Raw genomic sequence first — 22,751 nt, forward strand, 5'->3', positions numbered from 1 at the left:
CGGCGATATTCCCCTGGTTGAGTCCAGGGTCCTTTGCCGTCCAGAATCTCCTCCCATGTCCAGGAGTCCTGTGTACTTTGCCGCTGCTGCTGCTGTCCTTCACCACGCTGCTTGGTCCTTGGTTGGTGGGTGTTTCTGTAATGGCATTCCTCCTCCTCTTCTGAAGAGGAGTAGGTATCGGACCAAGATGCAGCGTGGTAAGTGTCCATAATGATTTGTTACGAAAACAACTGAACACTCGAACAAAACAAAAATAACGTGCATCAACGAAACAGTTCCGTGTGGTGACAAACACTGACTCTGAAAACAAACACCCACAAACTAACAGTGAAACCCAGGCTACCAAAGTATGATTCTCAATCAGAGACAACTAACGACACCTGCCTCTGATTGAGAACCATACTAGGCCAAAACAGAAACTAAACATAGAAAAACAAACATAGACTGCCCACCCCAACTCACACACTGACCATAATAAATAAAGACAAAACAAAGGAAATAATGGTCAGAACGTGACACTGTGGTTGTTTTTATCAAATCATGTTTTGCCTAAGCAGATTTAAAATGAAAATATTGTTTGTTCTGAAAATTATATTGAATTCATGTAACTGTTTTAAATAAAGTAATACAAATACAGTCTTATTATCAGTTACAGGTGGGGGGTTTTATGTGCTCTTCCAAAATGTATGGTAAAGCATAAAAACATTAACATTATTTTATTTCTTACAACATGCTAGTCAGCGTCACAGACATTCCATCCTCTTACAAAGACAAATAGCTGACCATAAGACATTTTCTGTACTTCGACTTTGTTTGAAAAAAATATCAAATTTTAGGGTAATTTGAGACAGTTTTGAAGCCTAGTTTATAGACAACCCGTCTTTAGTTCTTCTCTTGAAATGACGTCACAGATTACCCCTTTTATCAATTTTTCCTTCAGCTACATTTTTCTCCTGACACAGTGGCTCGTCCCTGTAATCCAAGTTCCTGGGAGGCTGAAGTTGGCGAATCGAGTTAGTTGATGAGCTCTGGGCTGTAGTACGCTATGCAGAACGGCTGTCCGCACCAAGTTTGCTCGTGATATGGTGCTCCTGCCCGAGACCACCAGGTCGTCTAAAGAGGGGTACACCGGCCTAGGTCGGAAACAAACCAGGTCAAAGCCCCGGTTCCGTCTAGTAGTGAGTAGACACTGCAGTGCAGCCTTTGCAAGACATCGAAACCCAGTCTACTTTATCATTTTTTTTTGTCTTGTTTAAAAAAAACCTGCTTCACGGATGAAAATTCCCTCTACAAAAGATTTAACATACCACGATTTTTTTTTTAACAGTAACCAGTCGACCAAACTCGTCATCAGTTTACCTTCTGTTGTTCTTCTGAGAGTTATAGGGCCTACTGACTCCTGAACCAGAATCTGGGTTTACGGGAGACGGTTGAATAGAATCGCCATATTCAACGTATCCTATAAACACAGATTATGGTTCAACTGACTCCCGACTGATGAATGAAGTGTATAATGCAGCAGGGCCCGTTGAGAGCAAAATGAATTTGAGGTCAAGGAACTGTCAAAGCTCTCCACATGTAATGTTCAGATTGCAGATCATCAGAGAGGGGCTGTCAACAAAAAAATCCCGAGGTGGGGATACTGAACTGCTTCGCAGCAGTGACCAGAACATTCGAATGCACTACTGTGATCAATGCCTACTTTTCTCATTTGAAACAGTTGAAATAAAGAACTCACCCTGTCCACGTGTCTTACACTATTGTCAATACAGAAATTCAGTTATGTCTTTGACTATAATGTGAAAATAATTCATATTTCTAAAGTAACAGTAAGGGTGAATAATTGGCAACATTAATGAATGTATTTAAAGCAAAATATGGGTAATGTGAATGATAGGTCTACGTTTGGTTTTTATTTTCTGTCCATTGTGAATGAAATCCGCATAGAGAAATTATGTGGTTGTGTTTATCAAATCTTGTTTTTGCCTTAGCAAAAGTTCAAGGTGTTTTTTTGTTGTTACTGTACTCTTCCACAATGTTTGGTAAAGCATAAATGCATTAACCTTACTTTATTTCCTTTGAAATGGCGTCACACACTACTCCCGGTATCACCTCTACTTGCAGCTGGGGATGGTGCCGGGCGCGGTGGCGCATGCCTGTAACCCAAGTCCCCCGGAAACTGAGGTTGGCGCTCTATGTCGAACGGGTATCCGCACTAAATTCAAAATTCAGTGTCGATATAGTACTCACGGGTTGGCCCGGGCCCACCAGATCGTCTACGGTGGGCTGCACTGGCCCAGGTCGGAAAAGAAGCAGCTCAAATCCCAGGGTCCGCCCAGTAGTGAAATAGCGCCTGTGAGTACTCTGCAGTGCATCCTTCGCAAGACATCACAATCCAATTTGTATTATTTAAAAAAAATCTGCTTTTGTAACGGATGTGAAATGGATAGCTAGTTAGCGGTGGTGCGTGCTAATAGCGTTTCAATCGGAGACGTCACTTGCTCTGAGACCTTGAAGTAGTGGTTCCCCTTGCTCTGCAAGGGCCGCGGCTTTTGTGGAGCGATGGTTAACGATGCTTCGTGGGTGACTGTTGTCTGTGTGCAGAGGGTCCCTGGTTCGCGCGAGGGGACGGACTAAAGTTAAACTTTGATGCTGTATACTGGCTCATACTGACGAAAGAAGTGAATAACATAACGCAGCGGGGCTGTTGAGAGCAACATTTATTTGAGGACAAGCTCTCCAAACTCAATGTTCAGATTGCAGAGATGAAAAACATAATGCAGCGGAGGGAGGCTGTCAAAAAGCCCAGGTCAAAGAGGTGGGGGATACTGAGTAGTGGCCAGAACATTCAAGTAGCCTACCCCTGTGACCAACGGCTACTTAATTGTGTGAGACATCTAAGGCATTCTCATTTGAAACATTTGGAATAAAATACTGACCCTGTCCATGTGTTTTAAGAGTAAATCTAAAGAGTGAAAGCTCGATGGTGGGCAAATGCTGCCCTCTGCTGGAGTGTACTCCAGGAATACCAAATAACGCTATTTCAACCACATGCTATTCTATGGACTGATTTAATCACGTTTATTCCTCCAGATACCAATTTATAGAAATGCAAATAGACAATGAGTAGGTGTTCTAAAACTGTTGACCGGTAATGTAGATAAAAGCGAAAACTTTACATACTACAAAAAAATCAGCATCAGAAATTGATTTTGTGGAGTTTTTCAAAAATAGGTACGGTATTCGGTAGGTGGATCCCCTGGATCCAATCTTACCCAACTGTCATTAGAAATAGGGTCTGCATAGAAATAGGCTATAGTCCTAAACATACACAGAGTAAAAGCTATGGCAGACACACAATTAGTGCATGCATCAATGCCTGCATGCATTATCAATCACTGTGAAGTTGTTTCCTTTCTCAAACAATTTGACATCTTATCACTGTGAAGGACCTTGCCTGTTTGTTGACCTACTAACACCACAGTTAGTGAATATGTTACTGACAAGGCCTATGTACACATCTTAACACTAACCCGTTCAAGAGTGGAGATTTCCACAAGGGATTTTCATTAAGTCCTTTATCTGGAGACATGGTGGCCTTATCATGATCTGAATGACACATTTTTGAGGATAAATTATTATCATGTCTTCATCAAGTGGGCCTAGATATTAAGAGAAGTATGGTTCGTATGATTTTGAAGCCACCTGCAGTTCACGGAAATACCATTGGAGGTCGGTAGAGTACAGCAAAAAGAGAGGCTGAATAGCGTAATGAATAGTGTTCTTCTTGCCATATATTTTATTGAATGGAACATATTCTCTTCGGTACTTTCATAATCTATTGATGCCCTCGGGGACATTGCCAGTATGGTTTACGGACATAAATACAATATATATATATATAACCGAGGAATTTGTCTTGAAAAGTCAAAATTGCATCTGTGACCTTCGTTAGGGATGTAGAACATCCAAATAGCTGAACTATTGCTAAAGGTGTAAAAACAAAATGGCCCCAAAAAATTTGCATGTTTGAAATAAATCACCGATCTTCATGTTTTCGTGCATAAAAGTTTATAGGGGTCTTAGATAATTGGGTACATTCATCAATATAGGCCAATAGGCTACTCTGTCAGCTGGGTTGGAAAGTTCCATGACCTCTGCTCTGTTGAAATCTTTGTCCACCTCTTGACCTTTGTCAACGTGTTATTGTACCTTTAGACTTGGCATCCTGTGGCGTAACTTATGGCGGTGAGACACGACTCCTCGCCCGTCAGAGATGTCTCTTCCGTCTCAACGTCCATAGAAAGACTGGGAAAAGTTCTCCAATAAGTAGCCTACATGAGCGTCTGCAAGTGGGCGTGTTTCTCTGTTGATTCAACAGTCTCGGCTCTTGTGCGATGTCGAGGGCGCGAACGCACTTTTCTGGTGAGAAGGGAACGCAGAAGTCTAGCTCTGACGCGCAGTCTATCTTCAGCTCTTGCTGTCTAAAATCGCTTCATTGTGGAGAGGGCTTTGAAACATATTTGGGACACTACCACCATGGACGCATTTCAAGTACTATCGTTATATATGTTACTGATCTTCATTTGGAATATACCATGTTTTCAGTCAGCTGCCATCATATCTCCCTCTGTGCCAAGGAGAAACAAGGGAGCCAAGATCCTTCATGATGGACAAAGGTCAACCAAATTTCCCAAAGAGATCTTCGCATCATCTCCTATCTTAAGCCATCACGGAGAAGACTTTAATAAGGACGCAATTGTGCCCCACGATTACATGCTCTCCATATACAGGACGTATTCGGCTGCAGAGAGACTCGGACTAAACGCAAGTTTTTTCCGCTCCTCAAAGTCTGCAAACACCATAACAAGTTTTGTGGACAGAGGAACAGGTTGGTCACAACTAAAATGACTTAGCTATGTAGTCTACTACCGTTGCATACGACCAAGTGAGAATCTTGCTACATTTGTTCTAGATTTGCACACATCGCTGCAGCCATGGTATGCATTTTTTAATCTGGAAAATAAAGCCCCTTTCACAATAACATAAACTATTAATTTTACAATGTCTCTCTTATTGAACGACATGCTGGAGTTGCAAGTTGAAATGTGGAACAATTGTGTCCCTGTTCTACTCTTGACCCACAAAGACTGCCATAAAATAACATAAAATAACCACATCAAAATAGTGTGCTGGCCTATCACTCGATGGTGCAGATTTAGATGTGATCCAATCTAAATATGTAACAGCTTGAATTGTAAAATGTACCATTAATTAATGCATAAAACGATATTTCACAAGCTAAAGTGCAATTATCTTGTCAGCCTCAAAGTTATTTTAGTTGCACTGGAGCTTTAGGACCGTTTATGAGGGACGCATTACGTTTTGTTGTCGCATTCAGTTCCATTTGAGCCCTTGGGACACAGTTTAAAGAGCCATAGGAGTACGTCAGTTTTGGAAAGTATAAAGTTATATTATACTTACATTGACCCCCAGGTTACACGACAATAAAACACTAATTGAGGCCCTATCTAAATGAAGGTAGTAAATCATTCTCTACGAGTCCCCGCTTGCACCAAACCCATCCTGTTCAAACCTTGCCTTGTCGTCAGACTAGACTCAAAACAGGGCCAATTGAGATAATCATAGAAAAAGTTATATTTCCACAGAACTTGTGCATTAATTTACACATTGGTGTAGGACTCAGTGAACACATCAAACAGGAAATTACAGTTGGCTTGCATCAGGATAGGAATGAACATTTTGTGTTACAGATCGTCATGCCATCAGTGCAATCTGTATGGCCAACTCTGCAGTTAATAAACGGTTATATTTGAATGGGTTAGGGTGGGCTGCAGGTGGTGGGCTGCAGGTGATTAGGGACAGTTAACTCTGTAACCAAGTGATTTGACGGATTTGATTAGACAAACAACGCCAGATAAACACCAACAAACCGAACACATGTAAGTCAGCTTTATCTTTAGAGGAGAAATACAATCAGTTAACGTCATTATTGGCATTATTTCCCATCTGTAACATGTGAAAAAGCCTCACTTTCCCCCTGATTTTGATTTGATGTGTCACTGGCTCTGACCCTTCTCTGGACTCTCTGAGGGTTGCTTAGCATCGAACCGCTGATTGGAGTATTTGAACTCGTGATCTAATTGAGTGTTCATGTCATAACATATCAAATACTGTCTATTCTCCCATAATGACCCAGCTCAGCCAATGGCACATCACCAAAAACAAAGGAAAAAAATATAAGACCATGTCCTTCGCTACGAAGTGGTTAGTATTTTACTGTGTACCTCGCTGTGCGACCGCCACTTTAATTGCTGAAAATATATTTTTATTCCGTTCTCTCAGCACATTGGTGGTTTCTGTTAAGATTCTACCAGGCCCTCGAGTGTTGAGTTGTATTGTATAATAGACTACAACATACTATTTTTTTGCACTTTAAAAAGTCCGAACAGTAATACTCAAGCGACAACGTTTGTGCGTAATATTTTAATTTTGCGTTTTTCAGCTATTACGCACAGCTGTTTTTTGGAAACACTTGTACGATAGACGACATTTTTTGTATAAAACTGAAATATTTTATATTGTGTAGCTTTTCCCCTCTGCAGGTAAAATGAAAACAATTTATGCGAAACAGAATGGGAGACGTCCCTATGTTCGTTGTGGTCGCAAGGTCAGACAAGAATAAACCAAATGTATGAAAATGACTTTTGGCACTTGAAGTAACTCATTAAAACGCAGATGGTGCTCGCTGGCCTCGGAAGCCACAGCACTAGAAGTCTCTCTCTCTTTCGCTCCTCTCTTCGCTCTCTTTCTCAGCCTTTAGAAAGTCGCAGCCTAATACATAGAGGAAAGCGTAACATCAATGTTATATGTTGTCCACAACCTCAGATAATACAACAATAGGCCTAACATAAGTGGTTGACGCCGTATCGTTCCTATTTTGGTCAGATAAATATGTAAATTACGCACAGGCTCCATTATGTCCAAATGTTTATATTTTCCAAGCAAATGAGGTGAATCGAAATGTGTATCTTAATTTTGTCGAATCATATCTCAAAATCAACAAACTGCATTGTCAAGTTATTTAAAACAGATTCGCGCTGTAACTTAAAGTCAGCATAATCAGGCCAAGCACTTTTGAACCGGGAATGTTGTCGTTGGCAAGAGGAGATGAAATATAAGCGGGGAAGTATTTTAATGAGGAAGAGGGGAATTCAGAACTGTTAATTATTTGGTGACCTTGTATACGATTTGTTTGAGGTCTTATAAAAAACCTTAATGCAGACCATACGCGCAAAGTTACTGAAACAAACACAAGGTTTCACTCTACGTTTACTATTAAACTATGCAGGGTTCACAGAGGGGGGAAAGTATTGGCAACCAAATTCAAATATCTATTTCGAATAAACTCATATTATTTTGAAATATGGCATCTATGTTGGATTTATAGATTAATAGCCTATACATAGGGAGCAATTGTTTAGGCCTAGAACAGGCTACCCACAAATGTTGTTTTTATTAAGGAACACATTTTCCAGTGCATTTAATTTGATGGACGGAATAACATTTGATTGATATTTCCCAAGACCACAGGTTGATCTGTCTTATGTATGCCTAGTATATTCCTGTTATCGTGAATGCTGAAGAAAATCGCACTGTGTTTGGGCAACACATTTTTTCATGGTAGCCTTCAAAGTAAAACAGATTCGTTTTTACTTCAGCCTTTTTGAGCATTTACCCTATTATGCCTATGTATAATTATATTTGACTGATAAAATATGACAAAAATCTAAATGTCTCTTAAGTAATCGAAAAATCTTTAGAAAACTGTGTTTTAAAAGCTCTAATGTATTTTATGAAACCTTGGGTTTTAGATATTTTTAAAAAACACTGCATTCCGCCAGTAAACCTTTTACAGCAGAAATTAAAAATATTACAACTTATATGAGAGCACATTGCTTCGCTGGGATCAAATAAGTGTAGCCTGGGCCTCGTGGGTCTCGAGCAGGGAATAATATATTAATTGTGTATTGTTCAGTTGAGTGTACAGTAAGCTATGTCGCCTTCGGTCGGTTGAGTCTGGCAGAATCTCCTCCCGTCATGTCACTAGGCCCCTCGTTTTTATGCTCCACAACTTTGATAATCGTTTCAGAAGTAATATTTCCCAAGCAAAGAATAATTAATAAACTGGTTTGATAAAATAGTCACTAATTTAATCAGGCTCTTCGTTTAGTGATGATAGACCTACATTGAAAAAGCAAAGTATTCTCTGAAGTGATTCATTTGGGGTGTTATTAGAAAACAATAGCCCACATTAACATACAAAAATGATGATAAGATTCAATTGACAATTCAATTGAAGTTTGCTTCCGAATTTCACATTTCTCCCCATAAGAATTAAAATACATAGGCTATATTTCGAGTCTTATCTAATAGTAAAAATTTGCAACATTTAAAGTACAGGGCAAAATTATAGGATTATAGGCTACTGAACGGTATTTTGCACATCGAAAGTGTATAAAATCCAAAAGGACAGTGTGTGTGTGTGTGTGTGTGTGTGTGTGTGTGTGTGTGTGTGAGAGAGAGAGAGAGAGAGAGAGAGAGAGAGACCGAAAGAGGTCATTGCCAGCTGTTGTATTATGATCATAGGCTTAGCCTACAATATTCAGGTTACTGTCTCAACAATTATATCTTACTACCATGGAAATAAATTGATTCAAACAGGCGACACCTTATAATATTAGGCATAATGGGCAAATCTAAATAATTAATTATTATGGTAGTTGTTATGGTAGTTGTTCTGCTAAGTTTGCATCTGTTGATTATTGATGTTAAGAGTGAAGATGGTTATTATACAGTAAATTATAATGCACCCTTTCTGCTCAGAAATGACGTGTCAGTCGTAGTTTGTCTCAGCTCGACTTTTGAATGGGCACTGAAAAACAAGAAAGAAGGCCAGTGGATCTGGCCTTTTTGTGAGAATGTGAACCCTCCTCCTCCCACTCCCTCTCCTGAACACTGTACACCCTAAGTGAATCTGACTGCAATTATTTCTTTTTATCTTGCAGACGATCTCTTGCACTCTCCTTTGCGAAGACAAAAGTATCTGTTTGATGTCTCAACCCTTTCAGACAAAGAGGAGTTGGTTGGAGCTGAATTAAGGATATTTAGAAAAGTACCCGGGGATTTGCAAACGTCCCCGACAGGTCTCTATGACATTCAATTACTCTCCTGTCGATCAGAACGGCTACTGGATGCAAGATCCCTTGATCCTCTGGATTCCCGAAAACCAGGATGGGAGGTTTTGAACGTGTGGGAAATGTTTAAAAACCGGCATCACTCTGCCCAGGGGAGCCAGCTTTGTCTCCAGCTCAAGGGCACTCTTGGTAAATCAGAAATGGAAATCGATTTAAAACAGATGGGATTTGACAGAACCGGTCGAACTCAGCAAGAGAAGGCCATCTTGGTGGTTTACACCAGGTCCAAGAAAAGGGAGAACCTGTTCAACGAAATGAAAGAGAAGATCAGGTCTCGTGGATCGGGGAGCAGGTCGGAGGAGGAGAGGGGCCTGCGGTTCAAAGCCAGGCGCCGACGGAGGACTGCATTGAACAATCGGCATGGGAAAAGACATGGCAAAAAGTCCAAATCTAGATGCAGCAAAAAGGCTCTGCACGTTAATTTCAAAGAGCTAGGGTGGGATGACTGGATCATTGCGCCATTGGATTACGAGGCGTACCACTGTGAGGGCGTGTGCGATTTCCCTTTGAGATCGCATTTAGAGCCAACAAACCATGCCATCATTCAAACTCTCATGAATTCAATGGATCCCAATAGCACACCTCCTAGCTGTTGTGTTCCCACCAAACTCAGTCCCATCAGCATTCTTTACATAGACTCGGGCAATAACGTTGTGTACAAACAGTATGAGGACATGGTGGTAGAGCAGTGTGGCTGCAGGTAGCGTCCTTTTCTTCTGCGTATTTAAACCCCGCAAAATCAAAGATAAGTCACTCGGTCCAGGTCAGGATATGAAAGCGGTGGCATATCTTAAGCATATAGACCCATGCGTTCTTGCCATATCATGGTGCACCTAAACTTCACTCAAAAGGGATCCGCGAGAGACATCATTTGTAGTGTAGGCCTATGCAAGCATATTTATTTTTGATCAAATTTAATCTCCGTACAATCTCACATAGCCTTAGATGTCCAATTGTTGTGTTAAACTAATACCTACTCCTAGCCTACATTTGCGTCCATCTGATGTGTTTTTGAAGAGCATAGTCTATTGTTTTGCGAGGCCCGGACATGGATAGGCAGGTCGTCATAAACCATTAGTCCGCAGTAGAGGAGTGGGTATCAACATACTAGTGATATGCTATTATTTTTTATTTTTCTGAGCAGACTTGGAATTCTTGATGTTCCATCAGTGGATTCTGTCCAATATGGGCACAGTGGAATGCACCTGTTCAAACTAGGCCGCAGTCACGGGATAGCCCTTGTGCATTGTTGCAGCTCCCTGCAACGGTCTTGTAAAGAGGACTCATTTGTAGCGGGTGTTTCCAGGCTCACTGCCAGTGTCCAGCTGAAACTATCGAGCTCTTCTGATGCGTTATCAATCGGCCCTAGCACCCCCCCTCTCCAATCTCTCTCTTTCAAATCTATTTCTTTCTCTTTCTCTCTCTCTCTCTCTCTCTCTCTCTCTCTCTCTCTCTCCCTCTCTCTCTAAAAGGTGAATGTAATCTACCAAACACACAACGGGCGCTGAGGAAAAGAGATAGCGCAGATATGCCTACAAGAGATTTCCCTGTGCGTCCTGTTTCATCAGAATGGAGTGCGCGCTCGAGTCATCACAGCCCTCGGGCAACGAATGCAAGACTAAACAGACGATTCTTAACATGGACATGGACATAGGCATTCGTATTGTGCCTGCCATTGACAGCTGACTGTATTTCGATGACTTGCTGAAGGCACACTGAAAGGCAGTTGGACCCGGTTGCGCACAGGAGCACGTGGGGACACCAAAGGCCACGTTAAATAATCAAGACAAACATTTGCATCTTCAACGTCTGCATCTTTACTAAAGGCACTTCCACAACTGACTGCGCCAATGTCATGTAGTCAGGAAGAACACCTTTTTTCATGATAATCGACTGACCAGAAAAGACTCGCAAACGAGATATTTAAATGCACATTAGCTTTGAATGCACTGCTGTTCATTATTTGAGCTGTAAATATTTGTATAGTTAAAACTTTACAAGTGCAACTTATGAAGAAATGACAAAAGGCATTTCTTTGTAAATGTACATACTTTAAATGCACTCAAATCGTTATAATATCTATTCTATAATAATTTTATTAATTGTGATGTACAGAGTTTCATGATAATCATATATTTCTTACATTGACGAGAGTAATTTAAGCTGTATAAAAAAAAATGTTGAGGGTGAAAATACCATTATTGATGTCTACCTCATAATTACCTAGGTTCTGAGTTCTGAGGTGCATTCAACTGTGTTAAATTCTTTTTAAATGATATGAAATATACATTTATATAGAAATTATACATTTATATAGGCCAATATATATATATATATATATATATATATATATATATATATATATTAATGGATATTATTCCATTAATGGATATTATTCCACACTATTACTGTACTAATAAAGTGAAGAAAAAAACATCCAACACTCTTGTGCTTCGGATGACTTAACTCCCCCCTATAATTAATTTCCCAGAAATCTGTGAGTTGATCCTCTGTGACAGAGAGAAAACATCGTTTTTAGGTGATTTATAACTCTGCTTGTTTCTAATGAAGTTACAGATATGAATCACACTAATTACAGTACCTAACGTTATTGTACATATCATGCTAAATCAAGTGGTCTACATGGATTTGATTTGAATAATGGGAAAAATTCACACTTCAATCAGGCCTCTGTGCATTTTTTCATGTTGACCAAAATAAGAAGTGAGAAGAATGTCTCCTTTGATCATTGGATTATATTAACTATGGAAAAAGAATCACTTGTTTTACCCTTTCTTTCAAAGCCTGTATATAAGCAGATATGCTGTTTGTTTGTATAGTGTTCTGTTGCTCAACCCTATCTATGCATATTTCATTAATATCAGTCTTATCGGATCACAATGAATCCATGATGTACTTCCAAATTTTAACCATTAAATGTGCTTGAATTACAAAACTAGTTTTTAGCAAAGCATGGTGTTTTATTTCTAGCAGGGGATACAGATCATTCTACCCATGTAGGATTATAGTTAGTGCTGCTGGTTACAGCACCGAAGCGCTTGACATTGAGAGTTATAGTTGTTGTAGAACTCATGCAGTAGAACTCAGTGGTGGTGGCAATGGAGTTCAGCTTCCTTTAAAAATGTATGCAATGTAAACAAAGCATACATCTTTATTGGTAGGAGTTGATATACAGTGCCTTCGGGAAGTATTCAGACCCGTTGACTTTTTACACACTTTGTTACTATACAGTCTTATTCTAAAATTGATAACATTGTTGTTTTCCCTCATCAATCTACACACAATACCCCATAATGACAATGCAAAAACAGGTTTTTAGAAATGTTTGCTAATTTATAAAAAATAAAATATCGCATTTGCATAAGTATTTAGACCCTTTACTCAGAGTACTTTGTTGAAGCACCTTTGGCAGTGATTAGAGCATCGAGTCTTCTTGGGTATGACGCTACAAGCTTGGCACACCTGTATTTGGGTAGTTTCTCCCATTCTTCTCTGCAGATCCTAACAAGCTCTGTCAGGTTGGGTGGGTAGTGTTGCTGCACAGCTTTTTTCTGGTCCCTCCAGAGATGTTTGATCAGGTTCAAGTCCAGGCTCTGGATGGGCCACTCAGGGACATTCATAGACTTGTCCCAAAGCCACTCCAGTGTTGTCTTGGCTGTGTGATTTGGGTCGTTGTCTGGCTGGAAGATGAACCTTCGCCCCATTCAGAGGTCCTGAACACTCTGGAGTAGGTTTTCATCAAGGATCTCTCTGTACTTTTCTCCATTCATCTTTGCCTCGATCCTGACTAGTCTCCCAGTCCCTGCCACTGAAAAACATCCCCACAGCATGATGCTGCCACCACCATGCTTCACCATAGGGATCGTGCCAGGTTTACTTCAGACGTGACGCTTGGCATTCAGGCCAAAGAGTTCAATCTTGGTTTCATCAGACCAGAAAATCTTGTTTCTCATGGTCTGAAAGTCCTTAGGTGCCTTTGCCAAACTCAAAGCAGGCTGTCATGTGCCTTTTACTGAAGAGTGGCTTCCATCTGGCCACTCTACCATAAAGGCATGTTTGGTAGAGTGCTGCAGAGATAGTTGTCCTTCTGCATTTTTCTTCCATCTCCACAGAGGAACTCTGGAGCTCTGTTAGAGTGACCATCGGGTTCTTGGTCACCTCCCTGAAAAAAGGCCCTTCCTCCCCTGATTGCTCAGTTTGGCCTGGCAGCCAACACTGGAAGAGTCTTGGTGGTTCCAAACTTCTTCCATTTAAGAATGATGGAGGCCACTGTGTTCTTGGAGACCTTCGATGCTGGTTCCCTTCCCCAGATCTGTGCCTCGACACAAGCCTGTCTCGGAGCTCTATGGACAATTTATTTTACTTCACAGCTTGTTTTTTTCTCTGACATGCACTGCCAACTGTGGGACCTTATATAGACAGGTGTGTGCTTTCCAAATCATGTCCAATCAATTGAAATCACCACAGGTGGACTCCAATCAGTTGTAGATACATCTGAAGGATGATCAATGGAAACAGGATGCACCTGAGCTCAATTTCGAGTCTCATACAAATAGTCTGAATACATATGTAAATAAGGTATTGCTGTTAGTTTTTTGAATACATTTGCAAACATTTCTAAAAACCTGTTTTCACTTCGTTATTATGGGCTATTGTGTGTAGATTGCTGAGATTTTTTATTTATTTAATCAATTTTAGAATAAGGCTGTAACGTCACAAAATGTGGAAAAAGTCAAGGGGTCTGAATACTTTCTGAAGGCACTTTAAGCTATGATTGATCTAATGGTACTGTGTAGGTCATGAACTTATTGGAAGTCATAGGGCTCTCTGATTCAAGCCACAGGATAATTTAGTGTTTTCACTAACATGTAAACAGACAATGAGTGTCATTGTTCAGTGTTTTGCCGGCTCAGCGCGATGCTAAAACTATGTTAACATGTGGTGGCCATTCAAGTAGAAGGAAATGCATTGACTGTCACTGATATGGTACTGAATGGATGAACCACAGCTATTTCCCAATGAATTAGCCACCCCCCTGGGTCAAGTTTACTTAACACTTTAATGTTTCCCAATCTGAGGATGAAAAAGTTTGAAAGCAGGGATTGCTTCCATATAGGCTATCGACCTTGGCCTGGAAACAATTAGGAAATGACTTTGAAATGTTATACGTTGTCCAGGCTCTTGTACAGTATCATGTCACTCCCCGCATGGTTGCTGGGGGAAAGAGAGGACACTAAGTGCACTCTTTAGTTGCCCCTGCAAATGACTGACACAGCAACCACTTCCCTGAGCAAAAACCAAATGGCCCTTCAGGCTATGTCTGTGTGTCAGCATTGAATAGCATCAGGATGCTATGTGGCTAATGCTAGGTCCACTTGCTAACTCCCCTAAAGTGCAGTCTGTTGGTGATACCCATAGCATGTTGATACCTTACTAGCAGACGTGCAGTACAAATGTAAACACAGACACAGGTCTGAAAGGAAAGACATAATGTGTGTGACAAGTTGACTGCCATTAGTCAAATGTCCTCTATGCTCTTACCTTACCTGTGAGATGGCGTACGCTGCTTCTGTGAAAAATGAGGGCTTGGAATTTCAATTCCCCTTACATTTTAGGTCCCGTTATTTTATTGGACACAGGCATTATATCTCTGGCTTGGACGCTGGGTTGATGGAGGAAGTTTTGAGAATGGTTGCATGCCTATGAAAAGGAAGGAATGCTTTAGTTTAGTCGCATCCATCACTCACTCGTTAGCTTTAATGGTTTCATAAAGAATAACAGGTTCGTCCTCATAGTTGCATAATTGTCTTAGTCACCAGTATGGCGAAGCCATTCCGAGAGAGTGCCTTGTTTAACATTTCTATCTAATATATTTATTTAACCAGTGTTGTATTGGCAAAGGCACAGCTCCTTTTTCATCAGAATATGCGGAGAATGTTTAACACAAATAGCCTTGACACCCCACATCTGTGGACCACCTCTTCATGGTCCATGATGTTGCATGATAACAAAGTCAAGATCTACAATGTGTTTCTCCAAACCGTCCGGGAGTCTCTCCAATGTCTAAAAACACAAGTTGGCTCCAATAGAGATAGACATTTCCCCCATACCTAACCCCACTGTTATCAGTGATGTCCTCATAAACTGTGCAGTGAGGAGATAAATCAAACTTAACATTTGGGCTGCAAGCAACTTTTCAGTGAGTATATAGGGAAATGGGCATAGTGAAATATGATATAATTTTTGTTAAGTATGAGAACTCTCATTGTGATTTGTTGAATGGCTGCATTTGGGATGCAGGGAAAGGGAATGCTTGCACAGTACAAAGGCCTGAACTCAAACTGTTCATGACACTATTGATGACATCAAATTGGAATTTCTTTATCATGGATGTTCAGTGTCTGTTTCTCCTCTCAGAGATTTCTGTTTATCTCTGGAAAGAGATTCCTCCTTATTCCTTTTTAATTCCTTCCATCTAATAGAGCCTGGCTGGGTTGTGGCTCATTCCCTAACCTCCCCTTTACCTCACAGGCCAGTGCAAGGTGGTTTCTTTCCCTATGAAAGAAAATAAATACTCAGAACCCCAGAGTGTGTGCGTGCACACACAAATTGTGTTGGTTTAGAGTGTACAAGTATATTTGAATGTGAGTGAACATGCATGTATATTGTGTAATGTGTGTGTGTGTATGTGTGTGTGTCTGTGTGTGTGTGTGTGTGTGTGTGTGTGTGTGTGTGTGTGTGTGTGTGTGTGTGTGTGTGTGTGTGTGTGTGTGAGCGTGTGTTGGAGGACAGAAGGACAGCAGCATACACAGATGGGCAGATGAGTGCTGCAGAGTAGCGGCAGATGCCTGGACTGACCCCACTGACAACCTGCATTGAACCACTGGCCTGCACACAAAGGCTGGGGCAGATCCAAACATTAAATATACTTGCTTGTGCCTTAATGCCAGAGGTCCCATTTAGTCCACATACTTATTTTCTTCTGAGGCAGACAGTCGAGCGTGTTGAGCGGGGCAACCAAGAGGGAATGAGAGAGAAAAGAAGAAATGATTGAACCCTTTTCTATCTATCATGATTTTAACTTTTATATTTCCTGCGATTGACTCACAAGAGACAGTGATGCTGTAAAGAGAGGTGGTTGCCCTTGGCAGCTGCTCACTAAGTAAGAAAAAAAAAGGAAAGCACAGGAGTAGCATAACAAAGGACTATGGTGTTCCCTCTGATGGGGCATCTGCTGGGCTTCTTTTTTCTCCAGCCCTGCGGAAGGTTAGCCAGGACCCTCTGTGGCCCTATGGTAGCCCACCCTACCCCACCATCAGGGGTACCATCAGGCCATACGGGGGACAGACTGGCGGACACCTCCACTTCCCTGCAGATCACCTGCTAATTGTATTACATCACACCCTTTGAGGCCCTCTTCACTTTACTATCTATCCTATCTCAATATCCCAAATCAAATTGGAGCATGGATAGATTTTTGCGAGGGGTGCTGTAAATTGGGGTGAGGGAGGGGCGTTTGGAAGACTTGATCCCGAGGGAAAGGTTTTAAAATAAAAGCACTGACTGAAGATTCCACCAGAAACAGAATGTCAATTGGGTGATGTTGATTGATCTATATGGGGGCACCTTTCAAGCGCCTGTTTATTTTCTCAAGGAATGTCCCAGAGTGCCCTTTCATCTCTCTTCATCTTGTTGCTACTAACCAGGAGTATGTCTCTGATGGTGAACTGTCTTATTGCCAGGAAAGCAACATTTCCTCAAATTGACAGTGTACCAAAGGCTTAAGCACAGGCGTTACCGTAGACATATAAGCATATGCAAATATAGATGCACCTCACTGAGCGCTTGTCCTGTGTGTGCGTATAGATAGTTTTTTTTGTGAGGGCATGTGTCTGAGTATCTGTGTGTGAGACTGACCAGTGTCGGTGTGTGTTTGTATGTGAATCTGAATGGGCTGAAGACCAGAGTAAATTTTCTCAGTAACTTTGACAATGCTTATGTTTGACAATGCTTATGCAAAGCCAGCACACAACCTCCCTGTCAAATCACATTTGTTGCGGCAACGGGAGTGGTGGTGGCAGGAGGATGATGCTTGGCCTGGGGGCTGGGCATGCCTTTCATTGGTCAAGACCTCAAGCACACACCATAAGGGGAGCTTGTCCAACCCAACAGAGTGATTTGGAAACCATACATCAGGTAGCCATATGAAATCATTTCAACATAGAACATTAACCTGGTTTGATTCGTATTTAGTGAGAACATAGCCCCTGATTAAACCAATGGACCAGATGGGAGAAACAGACAGAGGTCTTTGTTCTGTACTGTAAAACGAGACAGGGAGAAAAACTAACATGGGTCAGGGGCAATGATTCAGGAAGACTAGGATCTCACTGAGTAGGAGATGGAGGGGCAGGGTGGTGGGGTGTTAGGAATACTTGATGGGCAACTCCACAGCTCTGCAAAGGCAAAGCTTTCACTTAAAAATGGTGCCTGGGGTATCTCAAAAGGTCAGAGCCCAGAACACTAACACACTACATTAATCATGAGCCGTTGCGGCTTACCTGTCTAGCGTTTCAGCCACGCCGTACAGTTAACCTCAATTACGCTTGATTACGAGGTGTGGAAGACACAGCGCCCAGGCCCAGCCTCCAGAAAAGATCAGACATCAATAATGCAGCTTCAGATTGGATGAGCCTGTCTGTTACCAAAGCAACAGGGCAGGGGGAACATACACCAGGTCTTTGACAGTTTGCTAAGCCCCCCCCACACACACACACACAGTCTTTCTAGGCAAAGCTCAATAAGCATTTGGATTTGGAGTCTTTGGATTCTCCGATACTGTCTGTTTTATAGCTCTTGTGTCATGTGTTGGGTTGGGTAGCAGGAGAGCACGTACACACACTGCATGGTGTACAAAAGAGAGTAAAAGGCTTCACGCTGTCCCAGCCCCCTCACAGCAATTACCCCATTACGCGTTGGTGGCGGATGGAACTGTTACAGATGTTTTATGACGGGGGCCCTTTTCATTTTGTCTTCCCGATGAGAGACAGATTTATGGTGCAACTCAGTCCTCTATTCAGGAATGCCATCCCCTTCCCACCCCCTTTTCGCTTTTACACACACACACAAGGATGAGAAGTTCCGGAGTTGTTACGTTTTTGTAAGGCTTCTCCCCTAAAGTGGATGAAACATGAAAAAAAAGTGCATATTCAAATTAGGAGTAAGTCAAAATGTTTCAAGAGCAGTTTTCTCCTCCTACCGAGCTGGCCTATATGGTCACCGAGGTTGTTGGCAGCAGTCTAAAAGAAAAATACATGTTTGATGGCCCCTCCAATAGGTAGGCTTCCAGGCTGGCCGACAGCCTCTTTTCACGGGAGGGAGTAAACTGTGGAGACCTCCTCGGAGAGCCCCTGGTCTGTGGACAGATATCAGGCAGAGAATCAAACCAACTATGACACATTCACACCAAATGTTATCCTGCTGAAAGTAACCATTGTAAAAAAGCAAACAGTAAAGACCGGTTAACTTTTTCCAACAGTAATCTCTTTGGGTTCTCAGTGATGTGTTTGATGTGCCGAGGTCTCTTGCTGTGGTTTCTTTTCAGAGGCTGTTTTGGTGCGGTTCCCTAAAGTTGGTCTGTGAATCAAATCTACAGTTCAGTAGCTTTTATGCCTTAGCAAAATATTGGCCATAAATTGATGGATGAGCAGCAGTCTAATTACAGGGCTACATACTAAAATGTCCCCTCCGAGTCATGGCTACAATTATTAAGGTTTACAAAAGAGACTATATGGCAGGCAGTGGGGACCCAAAGAGCTTTAAAGTGCTGAACTTATTTGACAAGTCATACCCAACACAAGGAGACATTTTGAAACAGGAGAAGGCTTGTGCGTGTCACCAACAGTTTCTCTTCAGAGAACAAACTGTGGAAAGTTGTCAGGTACAAGTCTTTTAACAAACAAGGTCAGCAGAGGAACAGTTGATATGAATCATTTACCAGACGGAGACAAAGAGGTCTGGTGAGACTAGATAGCCCAGAGGACCCAGAGGCCTTTGTGACCTAAGCACAGGCTTGTCGTGCTACACACAGAGAGACCACGGCGACATTTTTGATGCGGCTCTCCAATCAACCCTGGGGGGAAAAATGTCAGATTGCTGATTGATTTTTCCATTGTGACATGATATTTGAGATGTCAGGCCTTCGTCGGTCACTGAAAATGTCACCATATGACATTACTTACACAGAAAGACTGTAGCCACTGTTGTTCTCAGATCTTCTTTCTAGACGGCGTAACACCGGCGTAATACCTGAGTAATACCTCAGGACCATTTTTGCTTTATGTTATGACATCCAACATGGTTCAAATTGGGCATTTATTCAAAGTTGAATTATATGATATGGAGTTGCCATAACTTTAGATTTTTATTTGGATTAATTCCTTAAAATACCACTTTCTACTTAGAGCGACATAAATTATTGTGGTCTTTTATTCTCACATCTCTTAGCTTAAGCAAAACAAAAAAAGAGCTCTCACACAATATTTCGGTTTGCTCTAGTCTGACCTCTTTGTGAACTGCGGTTAAGTGAAAGGCACTTTCAGCCGGTGGAATCAAATGGCAGTAACCATATGCCTTTCAACTGATACAAAGGTGGGAGAAATGGGGTGGGGGCCGGGGCTTGCATGCTAGGGTGAAAAGGAAAGTGCCGTGCCGTATCTTTTTGTGCTGGTAAAGTGGTGGTGGTGTTTCTGGAGCGGGGTGAGGGGGGTGGTAAGGGGCAGTGGTAGCTGAACATGCTGCGGAACAGAAGGAGAGAACAGAAGAGAATGTCTAACTGAGATGGACATTTTTTTCATGGACGAGTGCAGTGAGAAAACAGTGAGCAAACAGTGAGCAAACAGTGAGCAAACAGCATTCCTTTCTCTCTCTGTGCAAGTGTGTGTGTCTGTATGTGTGAGTCTGTGTGTATATCTATGTGTGTGTGTGTGTGTGTGTGTGTACATGCGTGCATCAGTGCTTGTGTGTGTGTGTGTGTATTGTGCTTGGTTTCAGTGAAGATGTTCAGAGCTCCAGGTCGGTCTGGATCTGATGTCTGATTTGCTCCACTTGACCCTGTGCTCACTGAGTCCTGACTGACAAATCTCATCCTGCTCTTGAAGACTATGTCCGTGTCAGACTGGGCCAATGACTCACCAACCACCTCGGCATCAAATGGAAGCTAGCTACTCAGTCACAATGCTGCTGTGATACAGAGCAGAGTCTTAAAGTTATCTTTAGAGTTTATTTATGGTAAAACACATTGGTGTATGAAGTGCACCACTTGGTGTAGGCTTCTTGCATGGCAGGATAGCTACTTTTGATGTGTATGTGACAAATACAAGTTCTAAGGTGTAGTTGTATTTAGAATTAACTGGCATGTGTTTCTCTGATACAATATAATATTTGGATGGCAAAGAGCCTCACGAAACCCTAATGTGATTCAAGCTCAAGAGTTGATACACAGGGTTGATAAACGTGCCAAATGAAAAATGATTTGCTACCCCATTACAATTACAGCCCTATAATCTGTCTTTCAGTTCCATTATGAAAGGGGGATCAGACATTCTTTGTAGCAGGGGATGTGGAGGACAGGAAGTATGTTTGTACAGAAGCAACATTAATTCATTCCTCTCTGCACTCTTTGAAGAGCACCAGCAGGAATGACAGGCTAAATGTTTCCAGAGATGTCACATTTCCCCAAAATCTAAAAAGGCTCTCGTGAGCACTCATCCTTTCATGTTTGATCCTGTGTTGGAGATTGTGATAAACAGACTGGGGGTGGTTACAGGATGTTAGTGGGAGGAGGGGGCGGGCGTGGTTGGGAATGTACACCATGGTATGGCCCTGCCTGGTCTGCCACAGGATCCAGATGCCTTCACCAATTAGCTCTTTGTCTATTTCAGAGGGGGCTTGAAATGCAAGTCTGAATTAAGATCTGGAGTTTCTCTTTCAACCTTCTAGGATTGCAAGAATATTGCACTGAATCAGATTAATTTGGGACTACTTCCACATCAACCCACCTTCCCTGCTCTCCCTGGCCTTAAACATGCACGCACACCCCCCACCCCACCCCTAACAGATGGTGCAGAGTTGCTCTACATTAAACCATTAGTTGTGTTAATAAACTGTCACAAGCAGATGTAGAAATTAACATGTTAGTAGCTAGGTTTTTTTTCTATCAATTGGTGGACATTTTTAATGCGAATATTTTAAAATCCGCATGAAGAAAACATGCAAATTCTTCCACAAGGTGTGTGTTTTCACCAAATGGACTTGTTGCAGATAAAAATCAGTGTTTTATGACTTAGTGCACACTAAGTTTTCATATACCGAATTAAAATCTAAAGTTCAATGTGTTTCTATTGCATTTTCAACTATACCTATAGTTTTGTCACAAAACTGTTAAATAGCAAATGTGCCTACTCTGGTTTTGGTACGTGTGCTCTAGTCAACAGCTCACAGAGGAGTAGGCTGTGCGGGTAGGCTAGCCTACATTAGAGATTATTATGATAAGAATGAGAATATTTGTATTTGTCAAATGGCAGTCAAGCCTCGATCATCATGTCACCAGAATAAGACTCTCAACATTTATTGAAAGGAGCATCAAATTCATCACTGTGCACTTTCACCTCTGAAGTTCATAATAACTTATTTGATCTGTAACCTAATAAACTGTATGTTTTCACAAGTCATAGTGGGTGGACCACACACCATTTCATTGTGTGAATCCAAGTTTCGCTTCGATATGATGGTTATTGTATCAGTATTTGCGTATAAAGCGTTTCCAACGCCATTTGTCGCATACTTAATTTAACTGGCACAAAAAGATCCCACCATGGTGAACAAACAGGCATTTATAAATTTGGACCGAAACTTGCGGTTTCCATCACAGCTGTACCATTTAAAAAATATACAGTATGCCTTTACACACGTAAAATTGTGGATGGAAATGTGTTTTCTGATATGAAAACATCCAGTGGCGGTCAGTGCCGTTTAAGATGAGGGGAGGACGATCATTTTTTTCATGAAATGGCCATATTTCTATAACAGCATATTGATGACTGTCATTCATATTCCATTCACCCAGCTCAATTTAACGTTGATAGGGTTAGGCTACTACATGATACACACATTTGCCCTATAATCATCATGACGCTGCTACAACCTAACCTTATGAATGAAAGTCACAATGTAGGTGCAAACAGGTTGAGAGAAAATGTGTCCAACAGTTGCAAACTAGAATTTCTATTTGCCAAATTCTGATATATTTATCCAGGTTTTGTTCCTTTGCTTCCATTTAAGAACAGTTTTTTTCAACAGAATTGAATACAACATTGATCACACGTAAAACAGATCACTTTCATAGCAGCCACATTGTATTCCTTCTCGCATCTACACGCTCTCCTCCTCTCA

At 41.4% G+C, this 22,751-nt stretch overlaps 1 protein-coding gene across 1 annotated transcript; it reads left to right on the forward strand.

The window, feature by feature from the left end:
* Positions 1-4,418: 4,418 nt before the first annotated feature.
* On the forward strand, positions 4,419-11,556 carry LOC121840574 (growth/differentiation factor 6-A-like). Its single transcript, XM_042304445.1, has 2 exons — positions 4,419-4,891; positions 9,090-11,556. The coding sequence occupies exons 1-2, from the start codon at positions 4,540-4,542 to the stop codon at positions 9,980-9,982; spliced, it is 1,245 nt and encodes a 414-aa protein (XP_042160379.1). The 5' UTR covers positions 4,419-4,539; the 3' UTR covers positions 9,983-11,556.
* Positions 11,557-22,751: the final 11,195 nt, after the last annotated feature.

The sequence above is a fragment of the Oncorhynchus tshawytscha genome, linkage group LG23, assembly GCF_018296145.1.
Source record: "Oncorhynchus tshawytscha isolate Ot180627B linkage group LG23, Otsh_v2.0, whole genome shotgun sequence".
NCBI lineage: Eukaryota > Metazoa > Chordata > Actinopteri > Salmoniformes > Salmonidae > Oncorhynchus > Oncorhynchus tshawytscha.

Coding starts and splice junctions, on each gene's coding strand:
- LOC121840574 (XM_042304445.1), top strand. CDS start 4,540: ATGGACGCATTTCAAGTACTATCGTTATATATGTTACTGATCTTCATT. Junction 4,892..9,089: donor TTTTGTGGACAGAGGAACAG/GTTGGTCACAAC, acceptor TTTATCTTGCAG/ACGATCTCTTGCACTCTCCT.